The sequence below is a fragment of the Oryctolagus cuniculus genome, chromosome 18, assembly GCF_964237555.1.
Source record: "Oryctolagus cuniculus chromosome 18, mOryCun1.1, whole genome shotgun sequence".
In the NCBI taxonomy this organism is placed as follows: domain Eukaryota; kingdom Metazoa; phylum Chordata; class Mammalia; order Lagomorpha; family Leporidae; genus Oryctolagus; species Oryctolagus cuniculus.
The window spans coordinates 41253215-41277433 of record NC_091449.1 but is presented as its reverse complement, the minus strand read 5'-3'; the positions used below and the strand labels follow the sequence as shown (position 1 = coordinate 41277433).

At 58.2% G+C, this 24219-nt stretch overlaps 1 protein-coding gene and 2 long non-coding RNA genes across 10 annotated transcripts in view; 1 reads left to right on the top strand and 2 right to left on the bottom strand.

Moving 5' to 3' along the window:
- The window catches only part of KIFC3 (kinesin family member C3), a 76324-nt gene that overhangs the window by 26574 nt on the left and 25531 nt on the right, over positions 1–24219 (top strand). For 4 of the 7 annotated variants that reach the window (XM_070061965.1, XM_070061961.1, XM_070061960.1 and 1 more), the window contains exons 1-3: positions 14121–14272; positions 19092–19302; positions 21846–21991. In XM_070061965.1, coding sequence (XP_069918066.1) covers positions 19131–19302; positions 21846–21991 — 318 coding nt within the window. In that variant the 5' untranslated portion in view covers positions 14121–14272; positions 19092–19130. The other 3 variants (XM_070061964.1, XM_070061967.1, XM_070061966.1) reach the window with 3 other exon arrangements.
- On the bottom strand, positions 118–4977 carry LOC127491306 (uncharacterized). Of its 2 annotated transcripts, none has more exons than XR_007919917.2 (2): positions 3854–4977; positions 118–2804 (listed from the first exon to the last, which is right to left on the bottom strand). It is a non-coding gene; the product is annotated as an uncharacterized lncRNA (long non-coding RNA). The 2 variants fall into 2 exon arrangements; XR_007919916.2 differs by having other exon boundaries at positions 118–1173.
- On the bottom strand, positions 6626–12015 carry LOC103348472 (uncharacterized). The gene is made up of 4 exons (XR_007919918.2): positions 11717–12015; positions 7657–7797; positions 7511–7565; positions 6626–6952 (listed from the first exon to the last, which is right to left on the bottom strand). It is a non-coding gene; the product is annotated as an uncharacterized lncRNA (long non-coding RNA).

Here is a 24219-nt window from a genome sequence, read left to right as displayed (position 1 = left end):
CCAGCGATTGTAGGCATTTTAGGAGTGGACCAGAGGATGAAAGATCTCCCTCTCTTTGTAATTCTGACTTTCAAATAAATAAGCAAATAAAAATTTTAATAAATAAATATATCTATATATTTTTAAAGATGTATTTGTTTATTTGAAAGGCCGAGTTACAGAGAGAGGGAGAGGGAGAGCGCTTCCATCCACGGGTTCACTCCCCAAATGGCAATGACAGCCAGGGCTGGGCCAGGCTGACGTCAGGAGCCAGGAGCTTCTTCTGGGTCTCCCGTGTGGGTGCAGGGGCCCAAGCACCTGGGTCGTCTGCTGCTGCTTTTCCAGATGCACTAGCAGGGAGCCCGACCAGACACGGAGCAGCCGAACTCAAACCTGAGCTTCTGCGGGATGCCAGAGTCACAGGTCGTGGCTCAACCACCACAACACCAGCCCCACTGAATCTTAAAAGTAGAGTAATTGCGGTTTGCAGTAAGTGCTATGAAGGAGGTAAAACAGAGATAGGAGAGAAGATTACTGGACGTCTCTAACCCCAAGGCCACTCTGAGGAGGCGGCAGCCAAGCTGGGGACCCAGGGGTGAGGAGTGGTGTGCACAGAGTTCCGGGGCTGGCATTCAGCTGAGGGAGCAGCAAGTACAAAGGCCCTGTGGCAGCTGTGGGGCGCACGCAGGAAGGCGGGGGCAGGCTGAGCTGAGCGGGAGGAGGTCGGATTCTGTCTTGAGCTCCCAGGGAAGCCACTGGGGTTTCTACTCGGAAGGTCATGGTTGATTCCTCTGACTGGTGGCGTGCAGAGCGGAGGTCCCTCAGGGTCTTGTGCCTCTGCTTGTGCCAGGCCACTGCCTGCCCGCCCTCCAGGCCCTGTGGGGCTCCAGAGCGTGTCGATTTGACAGGCTCCTGGTCCTCAGCTCTGACCTATCCCTTCTGTCCTCACAGGCACACCCACGCCCGCGGCCCCCAGTCCCCCTGAGTGCCCTCCACCAAAAGACTGAGGTGTGGGCAGAGCTGGGGCCTCACTGGCATGGCGGGCATCCTCTGAGTCCTGGTTTTCTGGAGAATTCTTCTCTGGAGAATCGGTCTCCACCTTGAGAGTGTCGGATGAGAAAACGTCGCGCTGTGCTGGGGCCAGGCTCCGTGTGGCCAACAGTGGGGTGGGGCCTGTTTCGCTGGGAGGGAGCGCTGGGGGACACCACAACACCCTTGCTCTTCTGTCTCCTCCGGGACCCATGGCTTAGCTGGGAGCTGGGAGGGCCTCCGGGGGACTGACTGACTCTCTCTCTCTCTCTCTCTCTCTCTCTCAAGATTTATTTATTTGAAAGGTAGAATGTCAGAGAGATAGGGAGAGACCAGAGAGATATATATAGAGAGATCTTTCATCTGCTGGTTCACGCCTCAGAGGCCACAACAGCCAATGCTGGGCCAGGCTGAAGGCAGGAGCCTAGAATTCCATCGACAACTCCCACATGAGTGGCGGGGACCCAAGCACTTGGGGCAACTTCTGCTCCTTTCCCAGGTGGATTAGCAAGGAGCTGAATCAGAAGTAGAGCAGAGGCCGGCGCTGTGGCACAGAGGGTTAAATCCCCGGCCTGCAGTGCCAGCATCCCATATGGGCACTGGTTTGAGGCCTGGCTGCTCCACTTCCCATCCAGCTCTCTGCTATGGCCTGGGAAAGAAGTAGAAGTTGGCCCAAGTCCTTGGGCCCCTGCACCCACATGGGAGACCCAGAAGAAGCTCCTGGCTTCGGATCAGCACAGCTCTGACCATTGTGGCCAGTTGGGGAGCGAGCCAGTGGATGGAAGACCTCTCTCTCTCTCTCTGTCTCTCTCTCTCTCTCTCTCTCTGCCTCTCCTTCTCTCTGTGTGTAACTCTGACTTTCAAATAAAATAAATGAATCTTTAAAAAAAAAAAAAAAAGGAGTAGAGCGACCAGGACCGGAATCGGCTGCTCATACCAGATGCTGGTGTCACAGGTGTCAACACTGAACACAACCCTCTGATCAAACTGCCGGCCCCGTGTCTGGCCTCAAGGTCCTCAGTTTGTGGAATCCACTGCACCTCCGACAGTGCTCGGTTGCTCGGTACCTGGCATGCAGCAGGCACTGAGTAAGGGTTAAGCTGTCACTATCATCATTCATCGTCTCACTTGTGGTTCAAGGAAGGTCATGATGGCTGCAGATTTGACAGGGGTGAGGGGAGACCTTCCACCATTTCGCTGCCCTGGACAGCAGCCCTGGGTCATGGTCTCCCTCGTGCTGGCCTGGAGGGTCCCCCGGGAGCCCCTGTAGTGGGGAGGGGGGTGCTGTCTCCTCGCTGGGCCTCCCGGGAGGCTGGCCAGCATGGCACTGGCCCCGACCTAGTTTCCAGAGCCCCACTCCCCAGATGCCTCCTAAACCTGTCTGGCAACAGCATGTGTCACTTCCTGGCCTGTGGTTTTGGAATGCGGGGACTTCAGCTGCTGCCGGGCTGAGCCCAGACCTTCCCCTGTGGCGGCCCAGACCCTCGCTTCTCGGCCCAGCTTCCGCTCCAGTCCAAGGTGGATCTTCTGAGGTTCCCCGCCTGGGGAGGCAGCGGGAGGTGGGCCCTGGGCCCTCTGGGGAGGAGCACTTCCCCACTTTCTCAGGGCTGGGGCTGCTCATCTCTTCTGGGCTTGTCCCCACATGCGTGGGTTTAAGTGGGCTCTCCCACTGGTGCGGTACAGAGAAACGGCCTCCGAGCGCCTGTGTCGTGCATGTTCCCGGCACACCGGCTCCTTCACCTTCTAGGCCTTGGTGTTCTGTGTGAACGGGGATGTGTGGGCAGCTCCTGGGGCTTCTGCGAGACAGAGGGGAGTGGGATCCTACTGATGCCCCCGACATCTCACCCCTTTGCTGCCACTTCCCCCTGGGGCCAGTTGGAGCTGAGTGTGGACACGCAGGCCTGTACTCTACAGTGATGGGGAAGCCAGGCCTGCAGCTGCTCTGGTTACAGATGAGCACAGATGTCCTGCAGAGCCCCAGTGACCATGCACCCCCGGGGCCTGCTCCCCACAGGGCTCTGCACCGTGTGAGCTGGCTTTGGGCATAAGCCACGGGCTGTCACTGTGCAGCTGCCTTGAGTCTCTGGGTCCCCAGGTCTCTCCCTTCTGAAGGCAGGTGCTGCAGAGGCTGGGAGGTCCCCCAGCCTGCCCAGGGGAGCCGTGCCCCCTGCCGGGTGCCAGGCTGGAGGTTGGCTTCAGAGCAGAGTGAAATCCAAGCGATTGCCGTGAGGGAGCGGGGCAGGCGTGGGGCCGGAGCTCAGGGGTATCTGCCTCTGTCCACTCAGGATGGGGCCGTTTGCCCAGGGAGCAGCGCGGTGTGGACTGGGAGCTTTGGCGCGGCAGAGGTGGGGCGGGGGCTGCTCTCTGGGTTGTCTGCCTTTGGCGATTTGCATAGGGAGCTGTGCTTCTAAGACCCCCGGGACCCTGCTCTGGCCCTAGAAGCTTCCTCTCAGCAGGAGTGGGCTGGACACCTGCCTGTCTGGCCCAACCTGCGCTTGCTGTGGGCCCCTGCACCTGTGCCCCGGCTCAGGGTCAAGTCTGGGTTGGCTGCCTTGGTGTCCCCCAGCCTTGCCAAGCAGGTGTCCCTCAGTCTCGCCAAGCACACACGGCTGTCCCAGTTGGCAGGGAGCAATGTGTATTTCCTACTCACCCTGTCTGGAGGCCTGTGGGGAGCCCAGGCCACCGAGGGCGGCCCTGGCCAGCCCCATGTTTCCAGTCCCTGCTTCTGCTTCCAGGCCCTCCCCAGCGCAGCGACACCGCGCCCGAACTCACAGGCTTTCTGCTGCCCTGGCCACTGTCACCTTTCCCGCTACCCTCCGCCTCCTCCCTCTGGGTCCACACACACCTGCTCTTTGATCCACGTTGGCTCCTTGTGCCTCGGAGAGGGTGAGCACCAGAGGCAGGGGTCCCTGCCACTCTGGTCGGCAGCCGGAGCCGTCCTCTGCCACTTGGGGGTCTTCACACGCTGCTTCTCTGTGTTCTGGAGTGGGGGTGCCTGGAGGGAGATGGCTGGGGAGAGGCTGGGTGCTGAAGGCAAATCCCAAAGGCAGCTCTGGCCTGACCCTGGGCGCTCCCTCTCTCCCTCCTTTCCTTCCTCTTGTCCTTTCTTTCTTAAATAGCCTTATTGAGACATAATTAACATACCATAAAATCCAACCGTTGCAAGCGCGGAAGTGGGTGGTTTTTAGCACATTTACAGAATTGTGCAACCATCCCCATTAGCACTCGCTCCCCAGGCCCCTCCTTCTCCCAGCTCCCGGCAACCGCCAGTGTTTCCCCGTGTCCTTGGAGTGGCACGTGTACTGCATATAAATTATGAAGCCGGAGCCCCGGGGGCTGGGGTGGATTGCCCCACTTTGGGACTGGCAGGGCCAGGGCCATCCATTCTAGTACCCGTCACTCCTGGCTGTGGGGCTGGGAAGGTCACCAGCCCCCCTATTCTTTACCGAGGCTGGGGGGACATGAGACCAGCTGAGGGCAAGAAACCTGCCCAGGGTGACACACGGGGTTGGGGACACGGCCCCTATGCTACGGTTCCCACCTTCCCCACGGCAGCCCCTCCCCCTCGGTGGGGAGCAAATGGCAAATGACAGCACAGGCAGCCCTAGATCTACAGGTTAAGGCCAGAGCTGGGCACGTAGTTGTCCCTCAGCAGCTGAAAGCTGAGCCGAGATCAAGCTGCTGCCCCGGCATTCCAGGCCCGCGGATCCTGCTTGCTTGGGGCAGGAGGAAGTGCATCCGTGCAGCCCCGGAAGGTGGCAGGTGGACGCCGCTGGGGCTGCGGGGCTCCCCGTCACTTGTTCCTGGCACCTGGAGTGGGCGATGCTGGCAGGGCGGGCCACAGGTTGCTTGTGCTGGGCGGGATGACTAAGACCCGGGGCCGTGGGAGTCTGGTTAATCAGCTGTGGCAAAGCTTCCCCTACTGTTTGCAAACAAGGGCCACCCCCAGAGGAGGAGCACCCAGGCTGCGGGGAGCTGCTGTGGCCGCCACAGGGCCTGGCACAGAGAGTGTGAGGTTGCAGTGCCAGGAGGCGGGCTGGGCAGGCTGGAGCTGACGCTTCCCAGGCACAGGAGGCTCCCTGGCCCTGGCTGCTGCCTCGGCCCCTCCCTCCCCTCCTGGAGGGGTTCTGGTCCAGGAGTGACTGACCGACACCCAGCACAGGGCAGTGGGAGAGCAGGGATGATGTCGGGATGCCCGTGGCTGCCTGAGCAGAATCACATGTCTAGGGTTTCTTTCTTTTCTTTTCTTTCTTTCTTCCTTCCTTCCTTCCTTTTTTTTTTTTTTTTTTAAGATTTATTTACTTATTTGAAAGGCAGAGTTGGAGAGAAAGAGGGAGAGACAGAGAGAGATGGTCCATCCACTGGTTCTCTCCCCAAATGGCCACAATGATCAGGGCTGGCCTAGACCAAAGCCAGGATCCAGGAATTCCATCAAGGTCTCCCATATGGGTGGCAGGAGCCCAAGCACTTGGGCCATCTTCCTCTGCTTTCCCAGGTGCATTAGCAGAGAACTGGATTGGAAACAGAGAAACCAGAACTTCAACCAGCGTTCATATGGGATTCCGGCATCGCAGGGGGCATGCTCCTCATTGGCCCCCAGTGGAAGGTTTCTTTATCTTTTTAAATTTATTTTCACTTTATTTGAAAGACATACCCAGAGAGAGAAGGATATTCTATTCAGTGGTTCACTCCCCAGATGCCCACAATAGTTGAGGCTAAGTCAGGCCAAAGCCAGGAGCTGTGAACGCATTCCACATCTCCCACGTGGGTGGCAGGGACCCAAATACGTGAGCCATCGCCTGCTGCCTCCCAGAGTGAGCATCTGTAGGAAGCTGGAATCGGAAGCAGCATTGGGACTCTAACCAGGCACTCCCATACTGGGATGCAGGTGTCCCAACAGGCGGCTCACCCGCCACACCAACGCCTGCCCCATCTCGGATCCCCGAGAGGGTGTCTGCGGATGTCTGGGGCTTAAGAGCTGGCAGAGAAGGGAGGGGTGTGTCCCTGTTCTCAGCCCCACCCGGCCCAGCCCGGCTGACACAGACACTCCTGGCCTGAGCACCCGGTGACCAAAGCAACACACCCCTGGCTCTGCAGTCATGGCTCGGGCGGCTCATTACGTGCCTCGTGCCTTGCAGGGGAAGCAGCCCGGGCGAGCATTCCAGGTCCCAGAGAAAAATTGTAAATTAGTGTGAAAAATAGTACTCGTCCCCAAACGCTGCCAACCCTCAGTGTAAACTCGGGAGAGCGCGGCGGATGGCAATCTGGCAACACGTTCTGAAAGTCAGACACCCAACCCCGACTCCGCTGAGAGCGACTGCTGTGCAGTTGCCGACCTTCTCCTCCCCTCCTCCCCCAGGGGGCCCACAGGGCTGTGGGTGGGGAGATGTTGGCGCCTGGGCTGTTGGTGAGTGTGGGGAAAGAGGTGGGAGCTGCTCAGACACGGGACTCACGGATAGCCGGGTCAGCGGGGGTTAAGGCGAGTGGCCACCTGCTATGCAGCTGCTTACCACTAAGATTCTTGTCGCTGGGACCCCAACGCTGAGCGAGTTCTTGGTCTCACCCTCCCTGTAGGGGCTGTGGTAGGGAACATGTTACCTGGAAAATGCTCGTTATGTGATTTTTCTTAAAAAGATTTTATTTATTTATTTTGAAAGGCAGGGTTACAGAGAGAGAAGGAGGGATGGAGAAAGAGATCTTCTCTCTGCTGGTTCACTCCCCAAATGGTCACAACAACCAGAGCTGGGCCAGCTGGAAGCCAGGAGCCAGGACCTTCCTCCGGGTCTCCCATGTGGAGGGGCCCAAGCACTTGGGCCATCTTCTGCTGCCTTCCCAGGCACTTTGGCAGGGAGTTGGATCAGAAGTGGAGTAGCTGGGACTCGAACCAGTGCTCTGATATGGGATCCAGTGTCAAGGGCTGTGGCTTAACCACTGTGCTACAGTGCTGGCCCAGGAAAAACAATTTGTAAAAAATTTATTTAGTTATTTGAAAGACAGTTATAGAGGGGGGAGAGAGAGAGAGAGAGAGAGAGAATCTCCCATCTGCTGCCTCGCTCCCCAAATGGTTGTAATGGACAGGGCTGGACCAGGCATAAGCCAGAAACCGGGAACTCCACCCAATCTCCCACGTAGGTGGCAGGGACCCAAGTACTTGGGCCATCTTCCCGCTGCTTTCCTAGGCGCATTAGCAGGGAGCTGGATGGGAAGTGGAACAGCCAGGATTCCTCTGAGTTGCCTAACCCACAGCGCCAGCCCCAGGAAAACAATTTTTAAGTTAAAGAAAATAAACCAACCACCTAGAATTTGCAGCAGGTAAGGGGAAATCATGACAGAGCAGGCAAAAGCGGAGCCGGTGTTAATATAGCGCAGCTCAGAGCAAGCAGAAGGGCATCTAGTACCAAGGAAGGAAGCCCTGAGCCTCTGGGTGATCAGAGGGAGGAGGGGCAGGGGGCGGGGCCGGCCTGGGCTTTCCCAGGCCCTTCTTGCTAAATCTTTTTATTACCTGGTGCTTAAGAACTTTATCTCTGCAGTGTTTGCATTCCTCTCATTTTTTAAGACTACAGGAAATAATAAAGGGGAAAAAAAGGCCTCTGTTTGCTTTTGACCTTGAAGCCACTGGGTCACAAACAGGTTTTAGGTTCCCCTCACCTGGGAGCTGGGAAGCTCTTCGGAGTGCAGCCACGCCGGGCAGGTTGGTTTCCACCAAGGTGGTTTGATTGGCAGGAGGACTGCCTTGGTTCCCAGCAGGGACCTCTGCAGGTGGGACAGTGGTTTCTCCTGTCGATGAGGCTGCAGAACAGTGGGGAAAGGTGGAAGGTGTCACTCACTCAAGTACCTGTGGAGTACCTAGCTCCTGTAGGAGCCAGTCTACAGCCGGCAAGGGCTAGGGGAGTGCATACCCCAGCCACGCGTTACCCAAGACCCCTGAACTTCCACGCCCACCAGAGAGCATGGCTCCTGAGAGCCAGCCAGTGAGCCCCGTGCCAAGCTCGTTCAAGTCCTGCAGCTGGTGATGGGCAAAGCCAGAATTTAGACTTAGGGGCTGCTGTGTGGCCGGAGGCAGAGCCCAGCCCTTCTCCTCCCCGGGGTCCTCTCCAGCTCTTTTTTTTTTTTTTTTTTTTTTTTGACAGGCAGAGTGGACAGTGAGAGAGAGAGAGACAGAGAGAAAGCTCTTCCTTTTGCCGTTGGTTCACCTTCCAATGGCCGCCATGGCCGGCACGCTGCGGCCGTTGCACCATGCTGATCTGATGGCAGGTACTTATCCTGGTCTCCCATGGGGTGCAGGGCCCAAGCACCTGGGCCATCCTCCACTGCACTCCCGGGCCACAGCAGAGAGCTGGCCTGGAAGGGGGGCAAAGGGACAGAATCTGGCGCCCCGACGGGGACTAGAACCCGGTGTGCTGGCGCCGCAAGGCAGAGGATTAGCCTAGTGAGCCGTGGCGCCGGCCCCCTCTCCAGCTCTTTCTGCAGTGCTGCTGACCCACGATTTCAGGGGCTATGCAAGATGTGGATTCACAACAGCAGCTGACTGAGGGGTCCTTGCTACGGAACTGTTGAACCCAGACTGAGAAACTGTTCCCCAGCCTCGAGGGAAGACGCATGGTTCCCATAGCTGCCCCATGGAAATCATTGCCTGGGGGCTTTATCCTCTTACATCCTTTTGCTAGGAATCATCATTGATTTACGGGGAAGAAAGTCTATCTGGGTATGTCTCATGCACCTGCTCCTCCCCTCTCAGTTCTGTAGGGTCTGTGTATTCAATGAACACCCAAAAGGCACTTCAAAAAGTGTTGCTGTGGATTCATTCTGAGAAGCGTGGTGGGGGCAAGAGGTGCAGAGTCACCACACAGACACCGGGGAGTCAGGTGAAAGTGGCCAGAGGCAAGCAGCCCACAGACTCATTTATTTCAGTTGGTACAGCAGCTTATATAGCCGAGGCAGCCAATCTGGTCAAAGGGCGGTTTATGCCCTAACCAATCACAGCCTGTTGCCAGGCAGGCTCCATTGCCAGGTGGTTTCCAAAGCCATTACCAAATAACTGAGGCTCACTTGCCAGTGGCCATCTTGGCATGGCCTTCTCATTTCACCACAAAAAAATTCAAGGAAATGGGATTGAAAGTTTATTTTGGTCCAAAATTTTTTTGAAATCATTAATGCATAGCAGGGTCTTGGGAAAGGTGATGGAAAATTTCTAGTATGAAAAAACTGCATGGATTTCAACATTTTTTTTTTTTTGCGCTAAAAAAGTTTCTCATTTTCCAAGAACATTTTGAAATCTTGCACGTGACACCAGGCTCTGGGCTAGGCTCTGCTGAGGTTGATCCTGGAATCAGGAAAGAGCCCTGCCTTCAAGGTGCCAGTGGGACAGACAAGAACATCTGTGACAGCTCCGGGTGGGGGACACTGCAGGGGTGAGCCCACCTGCAGCTGCCAGGGGTCATGGACGGTCGCCTCCAAGGCGACAAGCAGGACAAGCAGAACTGGTGGGTACAGGCTGGCAGAGGCATGTGGCAGTGGGGTAAAGGAGAGGGCAGGCAGGACAGCGTCTGCAAGGCCTGGAGGTGCCTGGCTCTCAGGGTGAATAAGAGAACCGGAAAATCACGCACATCGTACCCGTGCTGACTGTGGTGCCATGAGGATCGGGTCACACGCAGTCTGGCTATCATGTCCCCTCTCTGCTTCCCTTTGCCAAGGGCTCCCAGGCCCTTGCCCGTTTTTCTGAGGGATGATGGAGAGGTGAGAGTTTCAGGCTCTTTCAACACAAAGATAACACTGCTGCCACCTGCCTGGGGCACAGGTTGGAAGTGCCTTTGGTGTGGCCCCCTGAGACAGCTGTGCCTCTACCAGAGGTGGCTGAGAAGAGGTCAAAGGCTGAACATGGGCATCCTCACTTACGTTGGCATGGTCAGGTTTCTGGAAGTTGTCTGCTTTCCCTGTGGTCAGGGGATCATGCGTGATGTTTCCGGATAGAAATGACCTTGGAGTTGATCAGTATGAAATTCCTGGTGACTGGCACATTTTTAAAAATAAGTGTCAACAATCGTGAAGCCATTCTTTTTTTCTGTTTAAAAAGATTTATTTATTTATTTGAAAGGCAGAGTTACAGAGGGGGAGAAAGAAAAAGAGAGGGAGAGACGTCTAGCATCCATTTGTTCACTCCCCAGTGAGTGCCAACAGTCAGGTCTGGACCAGGCTGAAGAGAGAAACCTGCAACTCCATTCAGATCATCCATGGGGGAGGCAGGACCCAAGCACTTGGGCCACCTTCTGAGCTAGACTGGAAGTGGAGCAACCGAGATTTGAACTGGTGTCCATATGGGATGCGGGTGTCACATATTTAGGCTTAATCTACTGCGCCACAATGCCAGCCCCTAGTTTGTGCTTTTCAAGTCAGAGTTTTGCTACAGTTCTAAGAATACCTCTTTTTTTTTTTTTACATTTTTAAAGATGATGTATTTATTTACTTGAGAGGCAGAGTCACAGAGAGAGGGAGAGACAAAGGTCTTCCATCCACTGTTTCCCTCTCCAAATGGCTGCAACAGCTGGAGCCAGGAGCTTCCTCTGGGTCCCCAACATGCGTGCAGGGGCCCAAGCACTTGGGCCATCCTCCACTGCCTTCCCAGGCCATCAGCAGAGAGCTGGATCGGAAGTGGAACAGCCGGGACTTGAACCATCGCCCACATGGGATGCTGGCACCGCAGGCGGAGAACTAACTCACTACCCCACAGCCTCAGCCTCAGCCCCAGCGCCAGAACATCTCTTCTTCATGCCCCGGATTTCTTGGTCCTTCGCGGGACTGTGCTCTCGCACCCGTATACACAGGATGGCCCTCTGGGTGTGCCCACACATCCTTGGGGGCTCCCCGCTCATGTTCACTGCAGGTTGGATTCATCAACAAACTTCCGGAGGCTCAGCTTCTCTCCTGAAAGACAGGCTGATGGCGCGGGCGCTCGGGGTTAAATGGGTTCGTGTTTATGAAGCGCTCACTGCAGTGCCTGGCACGGGGCTAGCTTAGAAGTAAATGGTGTCTATTATGTGCCCAGAAAAGGGAAAAAGGCTGTACTACAGTGTTGGCAGGGTTTATCTCCAGTGGGTGGGATAAGGGTTACAGCGAACATCTAATCAGAGAAAAAGAACACTAAATGTTATTAAGTTAAAATGCTGGCTCAGGCTTGCCGGAAGGAACCTGCCGTTCGTGTGGATGTACCGCCTCCCAAGTAAGACCAGCCCCCTGCCCCGTTTCACACCAGGACTTGGAAGGCAGGCGACCCACCCTCCCACCAACCAACAGGGACCACAGTAAAGGGAAGTGTCTGGAAACGTCCGCTCACCCCTGCTGCCGGCCCCAAGGCTTTCTCTCCCATGGGGAGGGGCTTCAGGGGGCCTTGGCTGCAAACCAAACTCGCCAGGGAGCCTCGCAGCCACCGCAGCCACCGCCACCGGGAGCCTGCCACCTAACCCTCCACTGAACCTTCGCTCAGGAATCTCAAATTCAAACAGGCCCTAGCCCACGTCCAGTGGGAGGGACGGTGACTGTGCTGACCTGGCATCCAAAACATTCGAAGGCCCAGGCCCTGGCAGACTGCTAGTCCCGGGCCTGGGCAGCCACAGGAGACAGAACTCGCCTGGAGCGCCAGGACCCCGCAAGTTCCCGCCTTGCCCCTCCTGGGCCAGCGGGAAGGGCCCCGTGCCCACCCTCCTCGGATTACCTGCAGAGCCATCAGCCTGCTTGCTTTCTCCTTCCGCACCCTGGAGGGAGAATACTGCTGCTAACCCTGGAATCAAACGCGCCTCTGTCTGGGAGACAAAGAACAGAGCAGCTCCTCCGGGTCAGCTGTCTGTCCTGCCCGCCCGCTCAGTCTCCCCCAGGCCCCCACCAGGAGCTCAGGAGCCCCGAGGGGAGGGCCTTCTGGGGCTGAACTGGGAGCTGCTTTCGCTGGAGCGGAAAGGAATATTTTACCTTAAAAAACCCCCGAGCAGCTTTGCCGCACTGAGATGCTCATTTGCTGGGCTTGGGGGAGGGGAGAGGCTGGGAGGCAGCCCGGCTTAAGCGTTGGCGCTAGACAGCGTGACAGTGCGTGTGCCAGAGCACGTGACAGAGTGTATGTGCACCATCTCCCGTGCAAGTGCCTGCCGGGATGGGAAGAAAGTGTGTGTGTGTGTGTGTGTGTGTGTTCGAGCAAGGAAAGCGAATGAGCATGTGAGAGGCGTGCACAGGGTCCTTCCACAGAGTCACTGAGGGGCTGGTGTTGCGGTGCAGCAAGTCCAACTGCGCCTCGGGACGCCCGCAGCCCATATCAGAGTGCGGGTTCAAGTCCTGGCTATCCTGCAATTCTGATCTAGCTTCCTGCTAACATGCCTGGGACTTACTAGATGATGGCCCAAGTCCTTGGGTCTCTGCCACCCAAGTGGGAGACCCAGATGGAGTTCCTGACTCCTGACTTCAGCCTGGCTCAGCCTTGTCTGCTGTAGCTATTTGGGGAGTGAATGATGGAAAATTCTTCCCCTCTCTTTCTCTCTCTTTCCCTCTGTCTCTGTGATTGTGCCTTTCAAACTAATAAATAAATATTTTTAAAAATGAAATCAATATTTTTAAAAACCAAATAAAATTCATGGAAAAATTGAATTAAAGGGCTGAGAATTGGCACAGTGGCTGCTGCATATGACACTAGCATCCCATATGAACACTGATTCAAATCTAAGCTGCTCCACTTCCAATCCAGCTCCCTGCTAATGCACCTGGGTAAGCAGCAGAAGACCCAAGTGCTTGAGCCCCTGCCACCCATGTGGGAGACCCAGATGGGGTTCCAGGCTCCAGGTACAAGCCTGATCGGTGGCAGCCATTGCAGCCACTTGGGGAGTGAACCAGTGGATGGAAGATATCTCTCTCTCTCTCTCCCTGTAACTGCCTTTCAAATAAATATATCTTTTCTAAAAGTTGAACTAGGGCGGGCACTGTGGCATAGCAGGTAAAGCCATTGCCTGCAGGGCTAGTTTTCCATATGGGTGCTGGTTCGAGTCCCAGATGCTCCACTTCCCATCTGGCTCCCTGCTAATGTGCCTGGGAAGCAGAGCAAGATGGCCCAAGTCCTTGGGCCCCTGCACTCACATGGGAGACCCAGAAGAATCTCCTTGCTCCTTTCTTCGGATTGGCCCAGCTTCAGCCGTTGCGGCCATTTGGGGAGTGACCCAGTGGATGGAAGATCTGTCTTTCTCTCTCTAACTCTGCCTTGCAAATAAATAAATAATTTTTTTTTAATCTTCTATTGCTATCCCAGTAACAGAGAGCTGGATCGGAAGAGGAGCAGCCAGGACTAGAACCGGCACCCATATGGGATGCTGGCACTTCAGGCCACGGCTTTAACCCGCTGCACCACAGTGCTGGCCCCAATAAATCTTTAAAAACTAAATTAAAAAGTCTCAATGCATGGGACTACAGCTTGACCTAGTAATTGAGCCACCCATTGGGACACACCCATTCCAAAACAGAATGCCTAAATTTGAATCTTGGCTCTGTATCCAATTCTAGCTTCCTGCTAACGTTCATCCTGGGAGACAGCAGGTGAACTTTCAAGTACTTGGGTCTCTGCCACCACGCATGCATAGAGAGACATGCATTGAGTTCCTGGCTCCCTGCTTTTGCCTGGCCCAGCGCCAGCTCTTGTATGCATTTGGGGAGTGAAGGTGAGATCTGTCTTTCAAATAGATAAAAGAAACAAAAACTGAACAGAATAGACATCTATGAACTTTCCGGAGCACCTTGTATGTGTGAGTACTGGCTAGGATGCATGCACTCTTTGTCCCAGGACTGATGCGTTGCTCACCAGCACGAGGGAGCGCGCAGTGTGCACCACCGGGTGTGGGCACGTGTGTGATAACTTCATGGGTGGGCGCCGTCCGGCGTGTGCCGGCATGTGTGTGGCATGTTCTGCGCCCGAGACCGTTCCCGAAAGCAGGAGCACGTGTGCGCGTGCCCCCGCGGCTGGCCGCACACACCGGCACCAGCGTGTTCCGGGGGCGCGCGCCTGGGCCCGCGCGTGCGCGTGAGATTGTGCGCGCGCGCCGCCCCCCGCCGGGGTCGGCGCCGGTTGCCATGGGAACGCGCCGCGGCCCGAGTTAATCATTTCCTGTGGAAAGTGTGCGGGAGGGGCGGGAGCGGGGCGGGCCGAGGAGGCGGCGGCGTGGAGCTGCCTCCCACCGGCGGGCCGGGCCGGGCCGAGCCCCGGGCGCTGCGGCGACGCCGGGATCCTGCCTCCGCCGGGCCGGTGAGTCGGGGGCCCAGGCGGGCTGGGGGCGGGCTGGGCGCTCGGGCTCCGCCCGGTCCGCCGTTCGGGGCGCCGCATCCGGGCCGGCCTTTCCCACGGGACCCCTGTGCCCCGGCCCGCCAGGGACGCGGGGAGAGCCGGGCCCCTGACACCCGGCCCTGCGCAGGTCCCCGGCGCCGTCCAGCGGGAGCCGAGGACCTTGCTGGGAGCCGAGCACTGGGGCAGCATGTCCCCTGGGATCGGAGCAGGCTCCGTAGCTGATTCTGATTTCATTGGCCGGGGGAGAGCGCAGACCCTACCTGGGAGCTGCAGTGTCAATCAGCGCCGCCCCCTTTGCAGGGGTCTCCTGCTCCCACCCACCCCCGCCCCCTTTGGTCCCTCCCACCACGGTCAGTTCTGGCGGGGCACAGGGTGGGGTGCGCCAGTCCCGCGGTCAGGAAGGAGGGTTCCGGCCAGCCGGGGCCCTGTTGGGCAGTGAGGAGAGGGCCTTTGACAGCTGCAGCTGGCAGGGGGGCGGGGGTCCCTGCAGGGAGAGTGAGCCCAGGAGCCACCCGTTTCCACCCACCCCCACTGCGAGTTAGAGCAGAACTCTGGCCGGCGCAGTGAAGGGCCTGGTCCTGGGAGATTTTAAAGAGGAAGCTTATTTGAATTCTGAAAGGCGGTTGCAGCCCCACTCCCACCGCCCAACACGTGTGGCTCAAGGTAGGGGGTGGTGGCCACCTCTGGCCTTTCACCTTCCCTGGCTTTCCCTCGGGCTGGGGCTGGGTGAGCACCCACCCTTGTCCTGCCGTGTTCCCCGTGCCCTTGGCCAGCAGGAGCTATTTGCTAGGAATGCAGCCTCAGAACGGGGCCCTGTGTTTGCAGTGTCTGGACCTGAGGGACGTTGGTGCCAAATTCTGCTGTCTGTGTGGACACCGGGGCGCAGAGGCTTGGAAATCTCAGCCCCTGCGCTGCCTCTCCGACCTTCGGCCTGTCCCCCTGCAGCAGTCTGTGGGCAGCTGTCATCTGGTCCCCGTCTCTGCTGTGTCCCTGGTCTCGGGCAGGGCCAGAGCCTAAACCCACAGAGCCAGATGGCCTCCTCTTCCTTCCACCCCCCCGGCCCCCCAGCCAGCTCCTCTAGATCCCACCACCCCTGGAGCAGTCACTGCAAAATAAGATGTTCACGCTCCTGGCGTGTGCCAGTCTTGTGCCAAACACGATTACACACACACTGCTCTGACCTGTAAGGTGGCTTCTCCCCATTTGGTAGAGGGAAATGGTGAGGCACAGAGGGTCAGAGTCATTCTCCCAAGGTCACACAGCTAGTGAGCAGCAGAGCCAGGGTCTGAGCCAGCCTCCTGGCCCTACCCTGTGACTCCCAGGTAGGCAGAGGTCCCGGGAAGCCGGAACCCAGAAGCCGGGTCAAGTGTGAAATCCCTGTGCAAAGGAGGAGAGAGAGAGGACGTCTTTGTGGGTCCAGACCCTGGACTCATTTGAGATTCCTTGAGACATTTGACCTTCACAACCGTCCTGCTGCTAAATTCAGCTGCTTCCTCCTCTTTGGGATCTAGCACGCCCTTCCTCTTTCTTCCTGCCGTCTTCCTGGCCGCCTCGCCGGCTTCCCCTCCTGATAGCCACAGGAATCTTGTCTGCTGGCGCCCCGTAGCCTCACGGATCTCCCCGACACCCCCGCTGCCTGTGGAGTCAGCCTCAGTGCCCTGCAGCCGGGCACGCAGCTGCACCGGCCCTCCCCCGGCTCTGCCGTTGGCCCGCAGGCTGCCGGTGTGCCCAGCTTTGTGCCAGACGGCCTGGAGACCAGGGCGGTGCCGCCTCCCTCGGTCTCCTCCTTTGCACGCTGCTCCGTCTCGGTTCCCCCGTGGCGTCTGCCCACGTGTTTGGATTGGCCTCTGCCCCGTCCTTGGGCACACACTCCTGTTCCCTTTCCAGCGAGACTGCATCCGGGAGCCTCCTCCTCCAAGCTGTCTTCCTCGGTCCAGGAAGCATGGGCCCATGATGCCATTCTCCCGGGGCCCAGCTCTGGGTCTCTGGTACTAGATCTTCAGGCCCACGGCCCTGGACTCTCAGAGCCTCATTCATCCCTAGTTCTCTGTCTACCTGGCATGTTCAACCCTGTGCTCGGTGTACCACGGCCTATGGTGTATCCTCTCCTTCTCACCCTTGCCAGACAGCCCCGAACAGAAGGGGGGCTGCTTGTCCTCCAGCCCTCACCCCACCCCTCAAGCCTTCCAAGCCTGCCCTCTGCCCTGTTCCGTTGACCACTGTCTTTTTTTCTTTTTAAAAGATTTTTATTTATTTATTTATTTGAGACATAGAGTTACAGACAGAGTGAGGGAGAGGGAGAGAGAGAGGTCTTCCATCCGCTGGTTCACTCCCCAAATGGCTGCAACCGCCAGAGCTGAGCCAATCCGAAGCCAGGAGCCAGGAGCTTCTTCCAGGTCTCCCACTCGGTTGCAGGGCCCAAGCACTTGGGCCATCTTCTGCTGCTTTCCAAGGCCACAGCAGAGAGCTGGATCAGAAGTAGAGCAGCCACACATGAACTAGAGCCCATATGGGATGCCAGCGCCACAGGCAGAGGCTTAGCCTTCTAAGCCACAGCGCCAGCCCCTGACCGCTGTCTTGAGGAGCCCCCAGGGCCTCCACCTGCCTCAGCTTTCTTCCATCCTGTCCCTCCTGTTGGCTCTCCAGTCACTGCTGGGACTGCAATTGATGGTGCACCTGCCGCCTGTCTGGCATCCCTTCTCCAGCCTCTTCACTGCCCCCGAATGCGCCCTGTCCTCACCCAGCTGCCACTGCTCTTGCTCAACCTTCGGTGATTGCGTCCTCACCTCTGGCGTCAGTGGCTGTCTTTCACGCTGAGTCTCAGTGTCCAGCCCTGACCTCTCTCCCAGGTTTCAGTCTCAGCAATTGCATGTGTGCGTTTCAGTTCATCCACCCAGCAAGCCGTATAGAATGCGTGACGTGGGCACAGCTGTAGGCTGGGTGCTGGAGCCAGAGTGGTTAGGGGTAGTGGATGTAGTTCAGACAGCTTTCCTGCCTGCAGGAAGTGGTCCTTGCAGTGAGCTGGGGGAGAGTGTTACACGGCCCAGGTAGCTGCACTAGGAGGTACCTTAGGCACCCCCAAATCAATCTGTTTTTTAAATGTTCAATTTGTTTATTTGTTGTTGTTGTATATATTTCAGCTGGTTTTTTAAAAAGATTTATTTATTTATTTGAAAGTCAGATTTACAGCAAGAGAAGGAGAGACAGAGAAATAAGAGAGATCTTCCATCCACTGATATACTCCCCAAATAGCCGCAACAGCCAGGGCTGGGCCAAGCTGAAGCCAGGAACCAGGAGCTTCATCCAGGTCTCCCATGTAGGTGCAGGGGCCCAAGCACTTGGGCCATCCTCCACTGCTTTTCCCAGTCCATTAGCAGGGAGTTGGACCAGAAATGGGGCAGCTGGGACTTGAACTGGTGCCCATATAGGGTGCAGGCACTGCAGGCTGTGGCTTAACCCACTGCGCCACAGCACCAGGCCCCCAGCTCAATTTTTTTAAAAGTTTTAAACAAGTGACTTCAGTTTCTACCTTAAAAAATATTTATTTATTTATTTGAAAGGCAGAATTACAGAGAAGCAGAGGCAGGAGGAGAGAGAAACTTCCATCTGCTGGTTTATTCCCCAAATGACCGCAACAGCTGGAGCTGGGCTGATCTGAAGTCAGGAGCCAGGAGCTTTCTCTGGGTCTCCCACGTGGGTGCAGGGCCCCAAGCACCTGAGCTATCTTCTACTGCTTTCCCAGGCCATAGCAGAGAGCTGGATCAGAGGTGGAGCAGCCGGGTCTTGAACCAGTGCCCATATGGGATGCCGGCACTGCAGGCGGTGGCTTTACCCAGTACACCACAGCGCCGGCACCCCCCACTCAATCTTAAAACCAAAAGCAAACTCAATGTCGCCTCTCCAGGCTGATTTCCCTTCTTCTGTAAGTGACATCACTGGGCATGAGACTAGCTTGGTCAGCTTAAATGCCCTGAAGGCTGCTTTGCACATAGTAGGTGCTCAGTAAAGTCTTGTGCAGTGCATGCTGGAACTCTGGTCCCTTTGTTCTGTTCACGAGGGGCCTGTGAGTTTTCTGTTTCTGATCAGTGCCCTGCACACCACCTGGTGCCTGGCACCTACCTCCCTACCTCCAGCCTCCCTGGATCCCGTTCAGATTGGGAGGGTTTATTGAAACGTGTATCTCCCTTCTGACCTGGAGCTTGGAGGCTGCATCTCTCCTGATTAAAGAGGACTCCCTTCCCCCTCCCGGCAGGGACCTGACCCACAGCAGGCATCTGATAAGTAAGTGGTAAATGAGGGATGGATGAATCTTGGGATCTCAACAGCTGACGTGGTACCTGCCCTGCTCCAGGCACAGCGAAGGCTAGACGGCTACACAAGTGAGCTAACTTTAAGAGAATTTGCTGCAGATACGTCTAGCTTGGCACTGGCCACAGCCAGGGCTTTCCCGAGCCCTTGTCTGCAGAGCAGCCTGAGGCTGATGGTTCAGAAACTGAGACGTCTTGGAGAAAAAGGACCAGACTTCGGGGTAGAGGGAGATGGTGCTGCTGTGGTGCCTTCTCCAGGTGGGGCCATGACCTGTGCACTGTCTGTGCGGCCGGGCTCAGAGGCGCGCCCCGCAGGGTGCTGCACACCCGCACCTTGCTGAGCCTCCCTGCTCAGTAGCAAGCACCCTGCCAATGGTGACAGGTCCCATTTTGTGCTGGAGGCCGCCACTGGGCAACAGGTGACCTGTGATCCCCTGACCTGTGGAGCTCATCTCCCGTCATTCTCTCCACAGGCTGCCCCGAGCCCGGAGGAGGCTGCTGAGCCCCGGGCCATGGTCCCTTCTCGCAGGACGTGGAACCTGGGAGCCACGCCCTCGCTGCGGGGCCTGTGGAGAGTGGGCCGGGCCGCGGAGCAGGAGCCAGGGATGGCTCGCCCCGCCCCAGCCGCTGCCAGCCCGGCTGCCCGCCCTTCCCCGCACACCGGCCTGGGGAGGTTGAGAACTGGTGAGTCCGCATTTTTAAAATGCCTCTTTATTTCCCGGCCTTCCTCCAGATCGCAGAGATGAGACTGAGGTTTCTCGCCCGGTTCCTCAGTCAGAGCTGTCAGGTAATTACAGGGTAAGCGGCAGCCCGAGCCAGGCGGGCTGGCGGGCGGGCAGGCACAGTGCCCTGCGCTGCCTCACCAGGCGCCCCTTCCCTGCGCCCTGCCTGGACGCTGGGTTAAACTTTAACAGTCCCTGGAGCGGGAAAGGGAGGAAGGACAACCACAGTCTCGGTGGCCGGGCCCGGCCGGGGCTCTGCCGTCCGATCTGCCGGTCCCAGGCCGAGCGCTCCCGGGCTCACAGCTGGTAAACAAGGTAGGTGAAGCGGCCGGGCAGCCAGGGCGCCCTTGGCGGCGCTGACACTTGATCCCGGCTGGGCTGGCCCAAGGGAGGCGTGAGGGGTGGACTGAGGCTGGTGGGGAGCACGGCCTGGCGGGCTTTGGGCGCCCATGTGCTCTGTCTGAGGTGCCCTCCAGGCGGCTTCTGTAGGTAGCAGGGCAGCACGGGGCAGGGGGCGGGGAAGGGGCCCTGGGGAACTGTCGGTGCCCTGGGTGTCTGGGTCCTGTCTCCGGGCGGGCATGCGGCCACCCAGGGGTGCTTGGCTCCTGTGGTGCTGGGTGGGGCTGGATTGTGGGGGCCGGGGAGGTGCCCCGACCCTCTCCGGAGCTCTCCCTGGCAGGGTGCTTTGGTTTGTCAGGGAGAGAGGGCTCGCCCGGCTGGCTGGCTGCCTGAAGGGTTTTGCTGTCCGTCACTGCTGCCCTACATGGGGATAGGGGTTGTTACCAGCTGGTCTCTGGGCCATCGGGTTCAAGCCCCTGCATGCACAGAAGGGGAAACTGAGGCCCAGAGCAGGCACGGGGCAGACTCCTCTTCTTTCCCGCCCTCCTGTGTTTGTGCCATCAGCGGCAGCCAGCGGGCCGCCTCCCGAGGTCTCCCTGCTTTCCGGGTTGCCTGTGGCTGGCTGGGGATGACCCAGGGGGGCCTCTGGGAAAAATGTGGAGTTTAGGGACCGGTAGACCCAGTGGCCAGGAGAGGGCAGAGGGTGTTCTCCTCCCTGCGAGGATGTCCTTAGGATCACAGATATAATAGGAATGAGTTTTGCCTTTCTGGTAGAAAAGAGAAAAAAGAGAACTTGGAGAACTTCAATGTATAAAAAGCAACTAGGAACAGCGTGTAAGGTTGTCACTGAGGGTTTTGGGCAGCCCCTGCCGGTCCTGTGTGCGCACACGCTCGTGGGTCCCTTAAACAGGTGCTGTGGAGGCTGTGGCCGTGCGGACTCACGACAGTGACCAAGGGGAATTCAGTATGAGAAGTGAAGGCACAGCACGTGCCAGCAGGCGGGTGCACACCCCCCTCGGCTGCCCTGGGCCCCTCGGCACCCCCTCACTGCCACCCTCTGCAGGGTAGCTGCAGAGCGTCCGTTGGCACCCGGCATTGGAGTACTGGCTCTGGGTGACCCGAGCATATCCTTAACCCACTTGAGCCACTGGTTCTTTGCCAGTCCAGTGGGGAGGTCGTGAGCTGATGGCAGTTGTGGTCCAGATGGGATGCATTTGTGGGGACTGTATGTGTGCCGTCCTGTTAGATCCTCATCACAGGGCTTTGAGTCTGGCTCATTAGCCCCACTGTACTCGCAACCAGCCAAGCCCGAGCTAGGTGGGAGCCAGGCGTCTGGTGCAGCAGCTAAGACGCTGCCTGGAATGCCTGCCCCCCACATCCGAGCGTCTGGGTTCAGGTCCCAGCTCTGCCCCAGTTCCAGCTTCCTGCATGTGTGCTCTGGGAATCAGCAGGTGATGGCTCAAGCAAGTGCTCGGGCCCCTGCCACCCACACAGGGGACCCGGATGGAGTTCCTGGCTCCTGGCGTCAGCCTGGCCTGGCTCTGGCAGTTGCAGGCCTTTGAGTGATACACCAGGGCATGGACGGTCCCTGTCTGTCTGTTGTTTTCTCTCTGCCTTTCAAATATATAAAAATAAATACATAAATGAAAATGAAAGAGGGGCTGTGAGGCCTGGACAGCACTTGGCTCCAGGGGCTGGCACTCAGGATGCTGTGTCCCCCCGAGTCGCTGGCCCCGCATCTGGCCACAGTGGAGGGTGCTGGCGGACGGGGTGGCCTGCCCCAGTCAGCTCTCCTGTCCTGGAGGGAGGCAGTGTGTCAGAGGTGCCAGCAGATGTGTTTTAGCTGGTTCTGAGTATGCTCTTGGAGCCAGCAGAGGAGAAGTTGCCACCTAGAGGCGGCTGAAGTAATGAAGGCAGGCCCCGGGTGCTGGCTGGCATCAGCTTCCTTCTGCCACTGTCTGTAGAGGGCGCTAAAGAGCACGTGCCAGCCCCAAAGCCCCTGTGGGGACAGGGAGCGGGTGGGGTCTTGGGTGCTCTCCAGAGGAGAACCTGGAGGCAGCCCCTGCTTCTGTGTGGAGCGGGTGGGCAGACAGGTGCACAGCTCAGCCAGAGCGCTGCGCTGGCCCGTGGTCAGAGCATCTCACCCATCTCTCTATCCCCGGTCAGGGCGTGGAAAAGACACAGTCGGCGGCGTTGGCGATGAGGACTCTGGTGGCCGCAGTGCAGCCCGCCCAGCCCTAGCACAGTGCCGAGCGCTCAGCGTGGACTGGGCTGGCCCTGGGAGTCCCCACAGGCTCTACCTGACCTTACAGGTAAGAAGCTCCCAGCCTGCAGAAACTTGAGGGGCTGGCCGGGCTGGTGGGCCTTGGCCCCGTGAACCCCTGCAGCCGGGTCCCCTGCAGGCTCCCAGGAGAGAGCTGGGGACCTGCCGGAGCCTCTTCACCAGGCTGCCCCAGCACGGCCCTGGGAGCCCGCGACCTTGGGGCAGTTTGCTTCGTTGTCTGGGGGAAGATCTCGCAGAGGGTGACAGAAGCTTTCCTTGCCGAGGAGTTAGATGGGAGGCGTGGGGCCTGCTGAGATGGCTGAGCCCCAGGAAATACTGGGGAGATTGGCAGGCTTGGGGTGCCTGTCGGGCACATGCACCTGGGGTGGGGGGGGTGGAGGGAGCAACGCCGCTATTCCCTTGTGTGATGTGAGGATCCAAAGCCAGACAGGAGGCTCTGCCAACACCTGGGGTCTTTTCCTTGGCCCAACCTCACGGTCACTAACTTCACCTACGTGGGCACCCTTGGCAGTAGCACAGCTGCATGGTGACCGCAGTAATGATAGCAACTGTTAATCGCATGCCGCCTTCGTCCCAGGCAGGACGTAGCTCGTAGCAGCCGTCGTGGTCCTCATTCCAGTCTCGAGACACTGTCTGATCCGAGTCTCATAGAGGAAGGCGCAGAGGCTCAGAGAGGCCCAGGAACTCGCTGCTGGCCACACAGCAAGCAGGGGTCTGAACCAGTAACCGTAGCTAGCCGTACAGCATTCACACAGGCCGGAGGCGCTATGCCGAGACCCCGGATGCCCCTGGTAGCCCTCTTACCTTTGAAAAGTGTGCTAGTAAGCGCTTAATGTTTACCTGCTTCTCTTTCCTATCCAAGCATGTCTTGTGTGTCTGTGACGGTAATCACTGTTGAGGTTGACCTGCTGTTCTGTGACCAGCTCTTGTTCCCAGCAGTGAGTCTCCGTGGTCTCTTCACGCGTGTTCGCATGCGGAGAGTAATGCGCCATGGCCCCGATCCTGGTGTGAACATAGGCCCGGCGCTTCATGTGGCTTCTGGGCCCATCTGGTCTTCTGCGGTGTTTCCTGGCCATTTTCGGGCGGTTCAGCTGTGAGATGGAGGCAGGCCGTTCTTTTTTTATCCGCGCGGTCTGGTGAGAGAATAGTTAAGGAAACCAGAGCAGAGCTTGGCTCTGACCTGAGCCGTCGGTAGTTAACTGGGCGGCAGTGGTCAGAAGCCCGCAGCCTGCAGTCGGGCGCGGCTCCGTTCTGAGTTTTGATGACGGGGTGCCGGGCTGCGGTGGCAGCGTGGCCTGGGCTCAGCAGATCTGCCCAGGATCCATGTCCCTCTGGGCGCCATGAAGCTCCACTGCGTCAGGTCACGGGGGCGGGTCCCAGGCTCAGGGAGGCGACCCAGTGGGCAGAGGGCCACCCCAGCCTCCGGCCCAGCGGTGGAGACCTGAGGTCCTCCCCACAGAAGCGCTGTAGAAATCCCCAACCCCCCAGGGGCCAGGCTGTCCTTCCTGTGGCTTGGCCAGCGGGCCCGAAATAGCGTGACCTTGGCTGAGGTCTGCAGATGGGAAGTGCCAGCTGCTCTGACAAGCCCCTGCCATGGGATGGCAGTTGGTCCGGGGGTGGGAGTTTTCCTAACTCCAGGAGGCGCGTGCACCCCCTCCCTTAAGTGGAACCTGAAGGCCGGAGGTCACGGGAGGGAGGGAGCGGGTGGCAAAGGACGAAGGAGGAACTCTGCGGGTTGTCCTGTCTCCTCTCTCTGTTCTCTTCCTTGGCTGCTCAGTGACCAAAGTGAAGAGATGCAAAGATGACAGATAATGCAATGAAATCCGAGTCCCAGATGCCCCCATATCAGGACTTCCTGTGTGCCGACACGATGCCACAGGTGGAGAAGCCCGCACCAGGAAACTGTGTCGTGCACAGACTCATTAAAGCCGTCCATCAAAATCGCCATCAGGTTCTGTACGCGTGAAACGGGCATGGACGGCACGGCCAGCCTCGGCTCCCCTCCCCACGGTCTGTCCTGGTGTACTGGTGAATGTTCCAGAACACCCCTGGGCCCCAGCCTTGGGACAGGGGATGTTCCGTGTGTAACGGCTGCCCGTGTCCAGCGGCTGGCACTTCCTGAGGACCTGGCCCCGGCTGGCCCGGTGAGGCGGGTGCTGTCACTGTCGTCCCTGGAGGAGGAAGACAGCGCAGCTTCCGCGAGGGCCAGGAAGCCACCCGCAGTCACACAGCTCACGCCGGGCAGAGCCAGGCTTC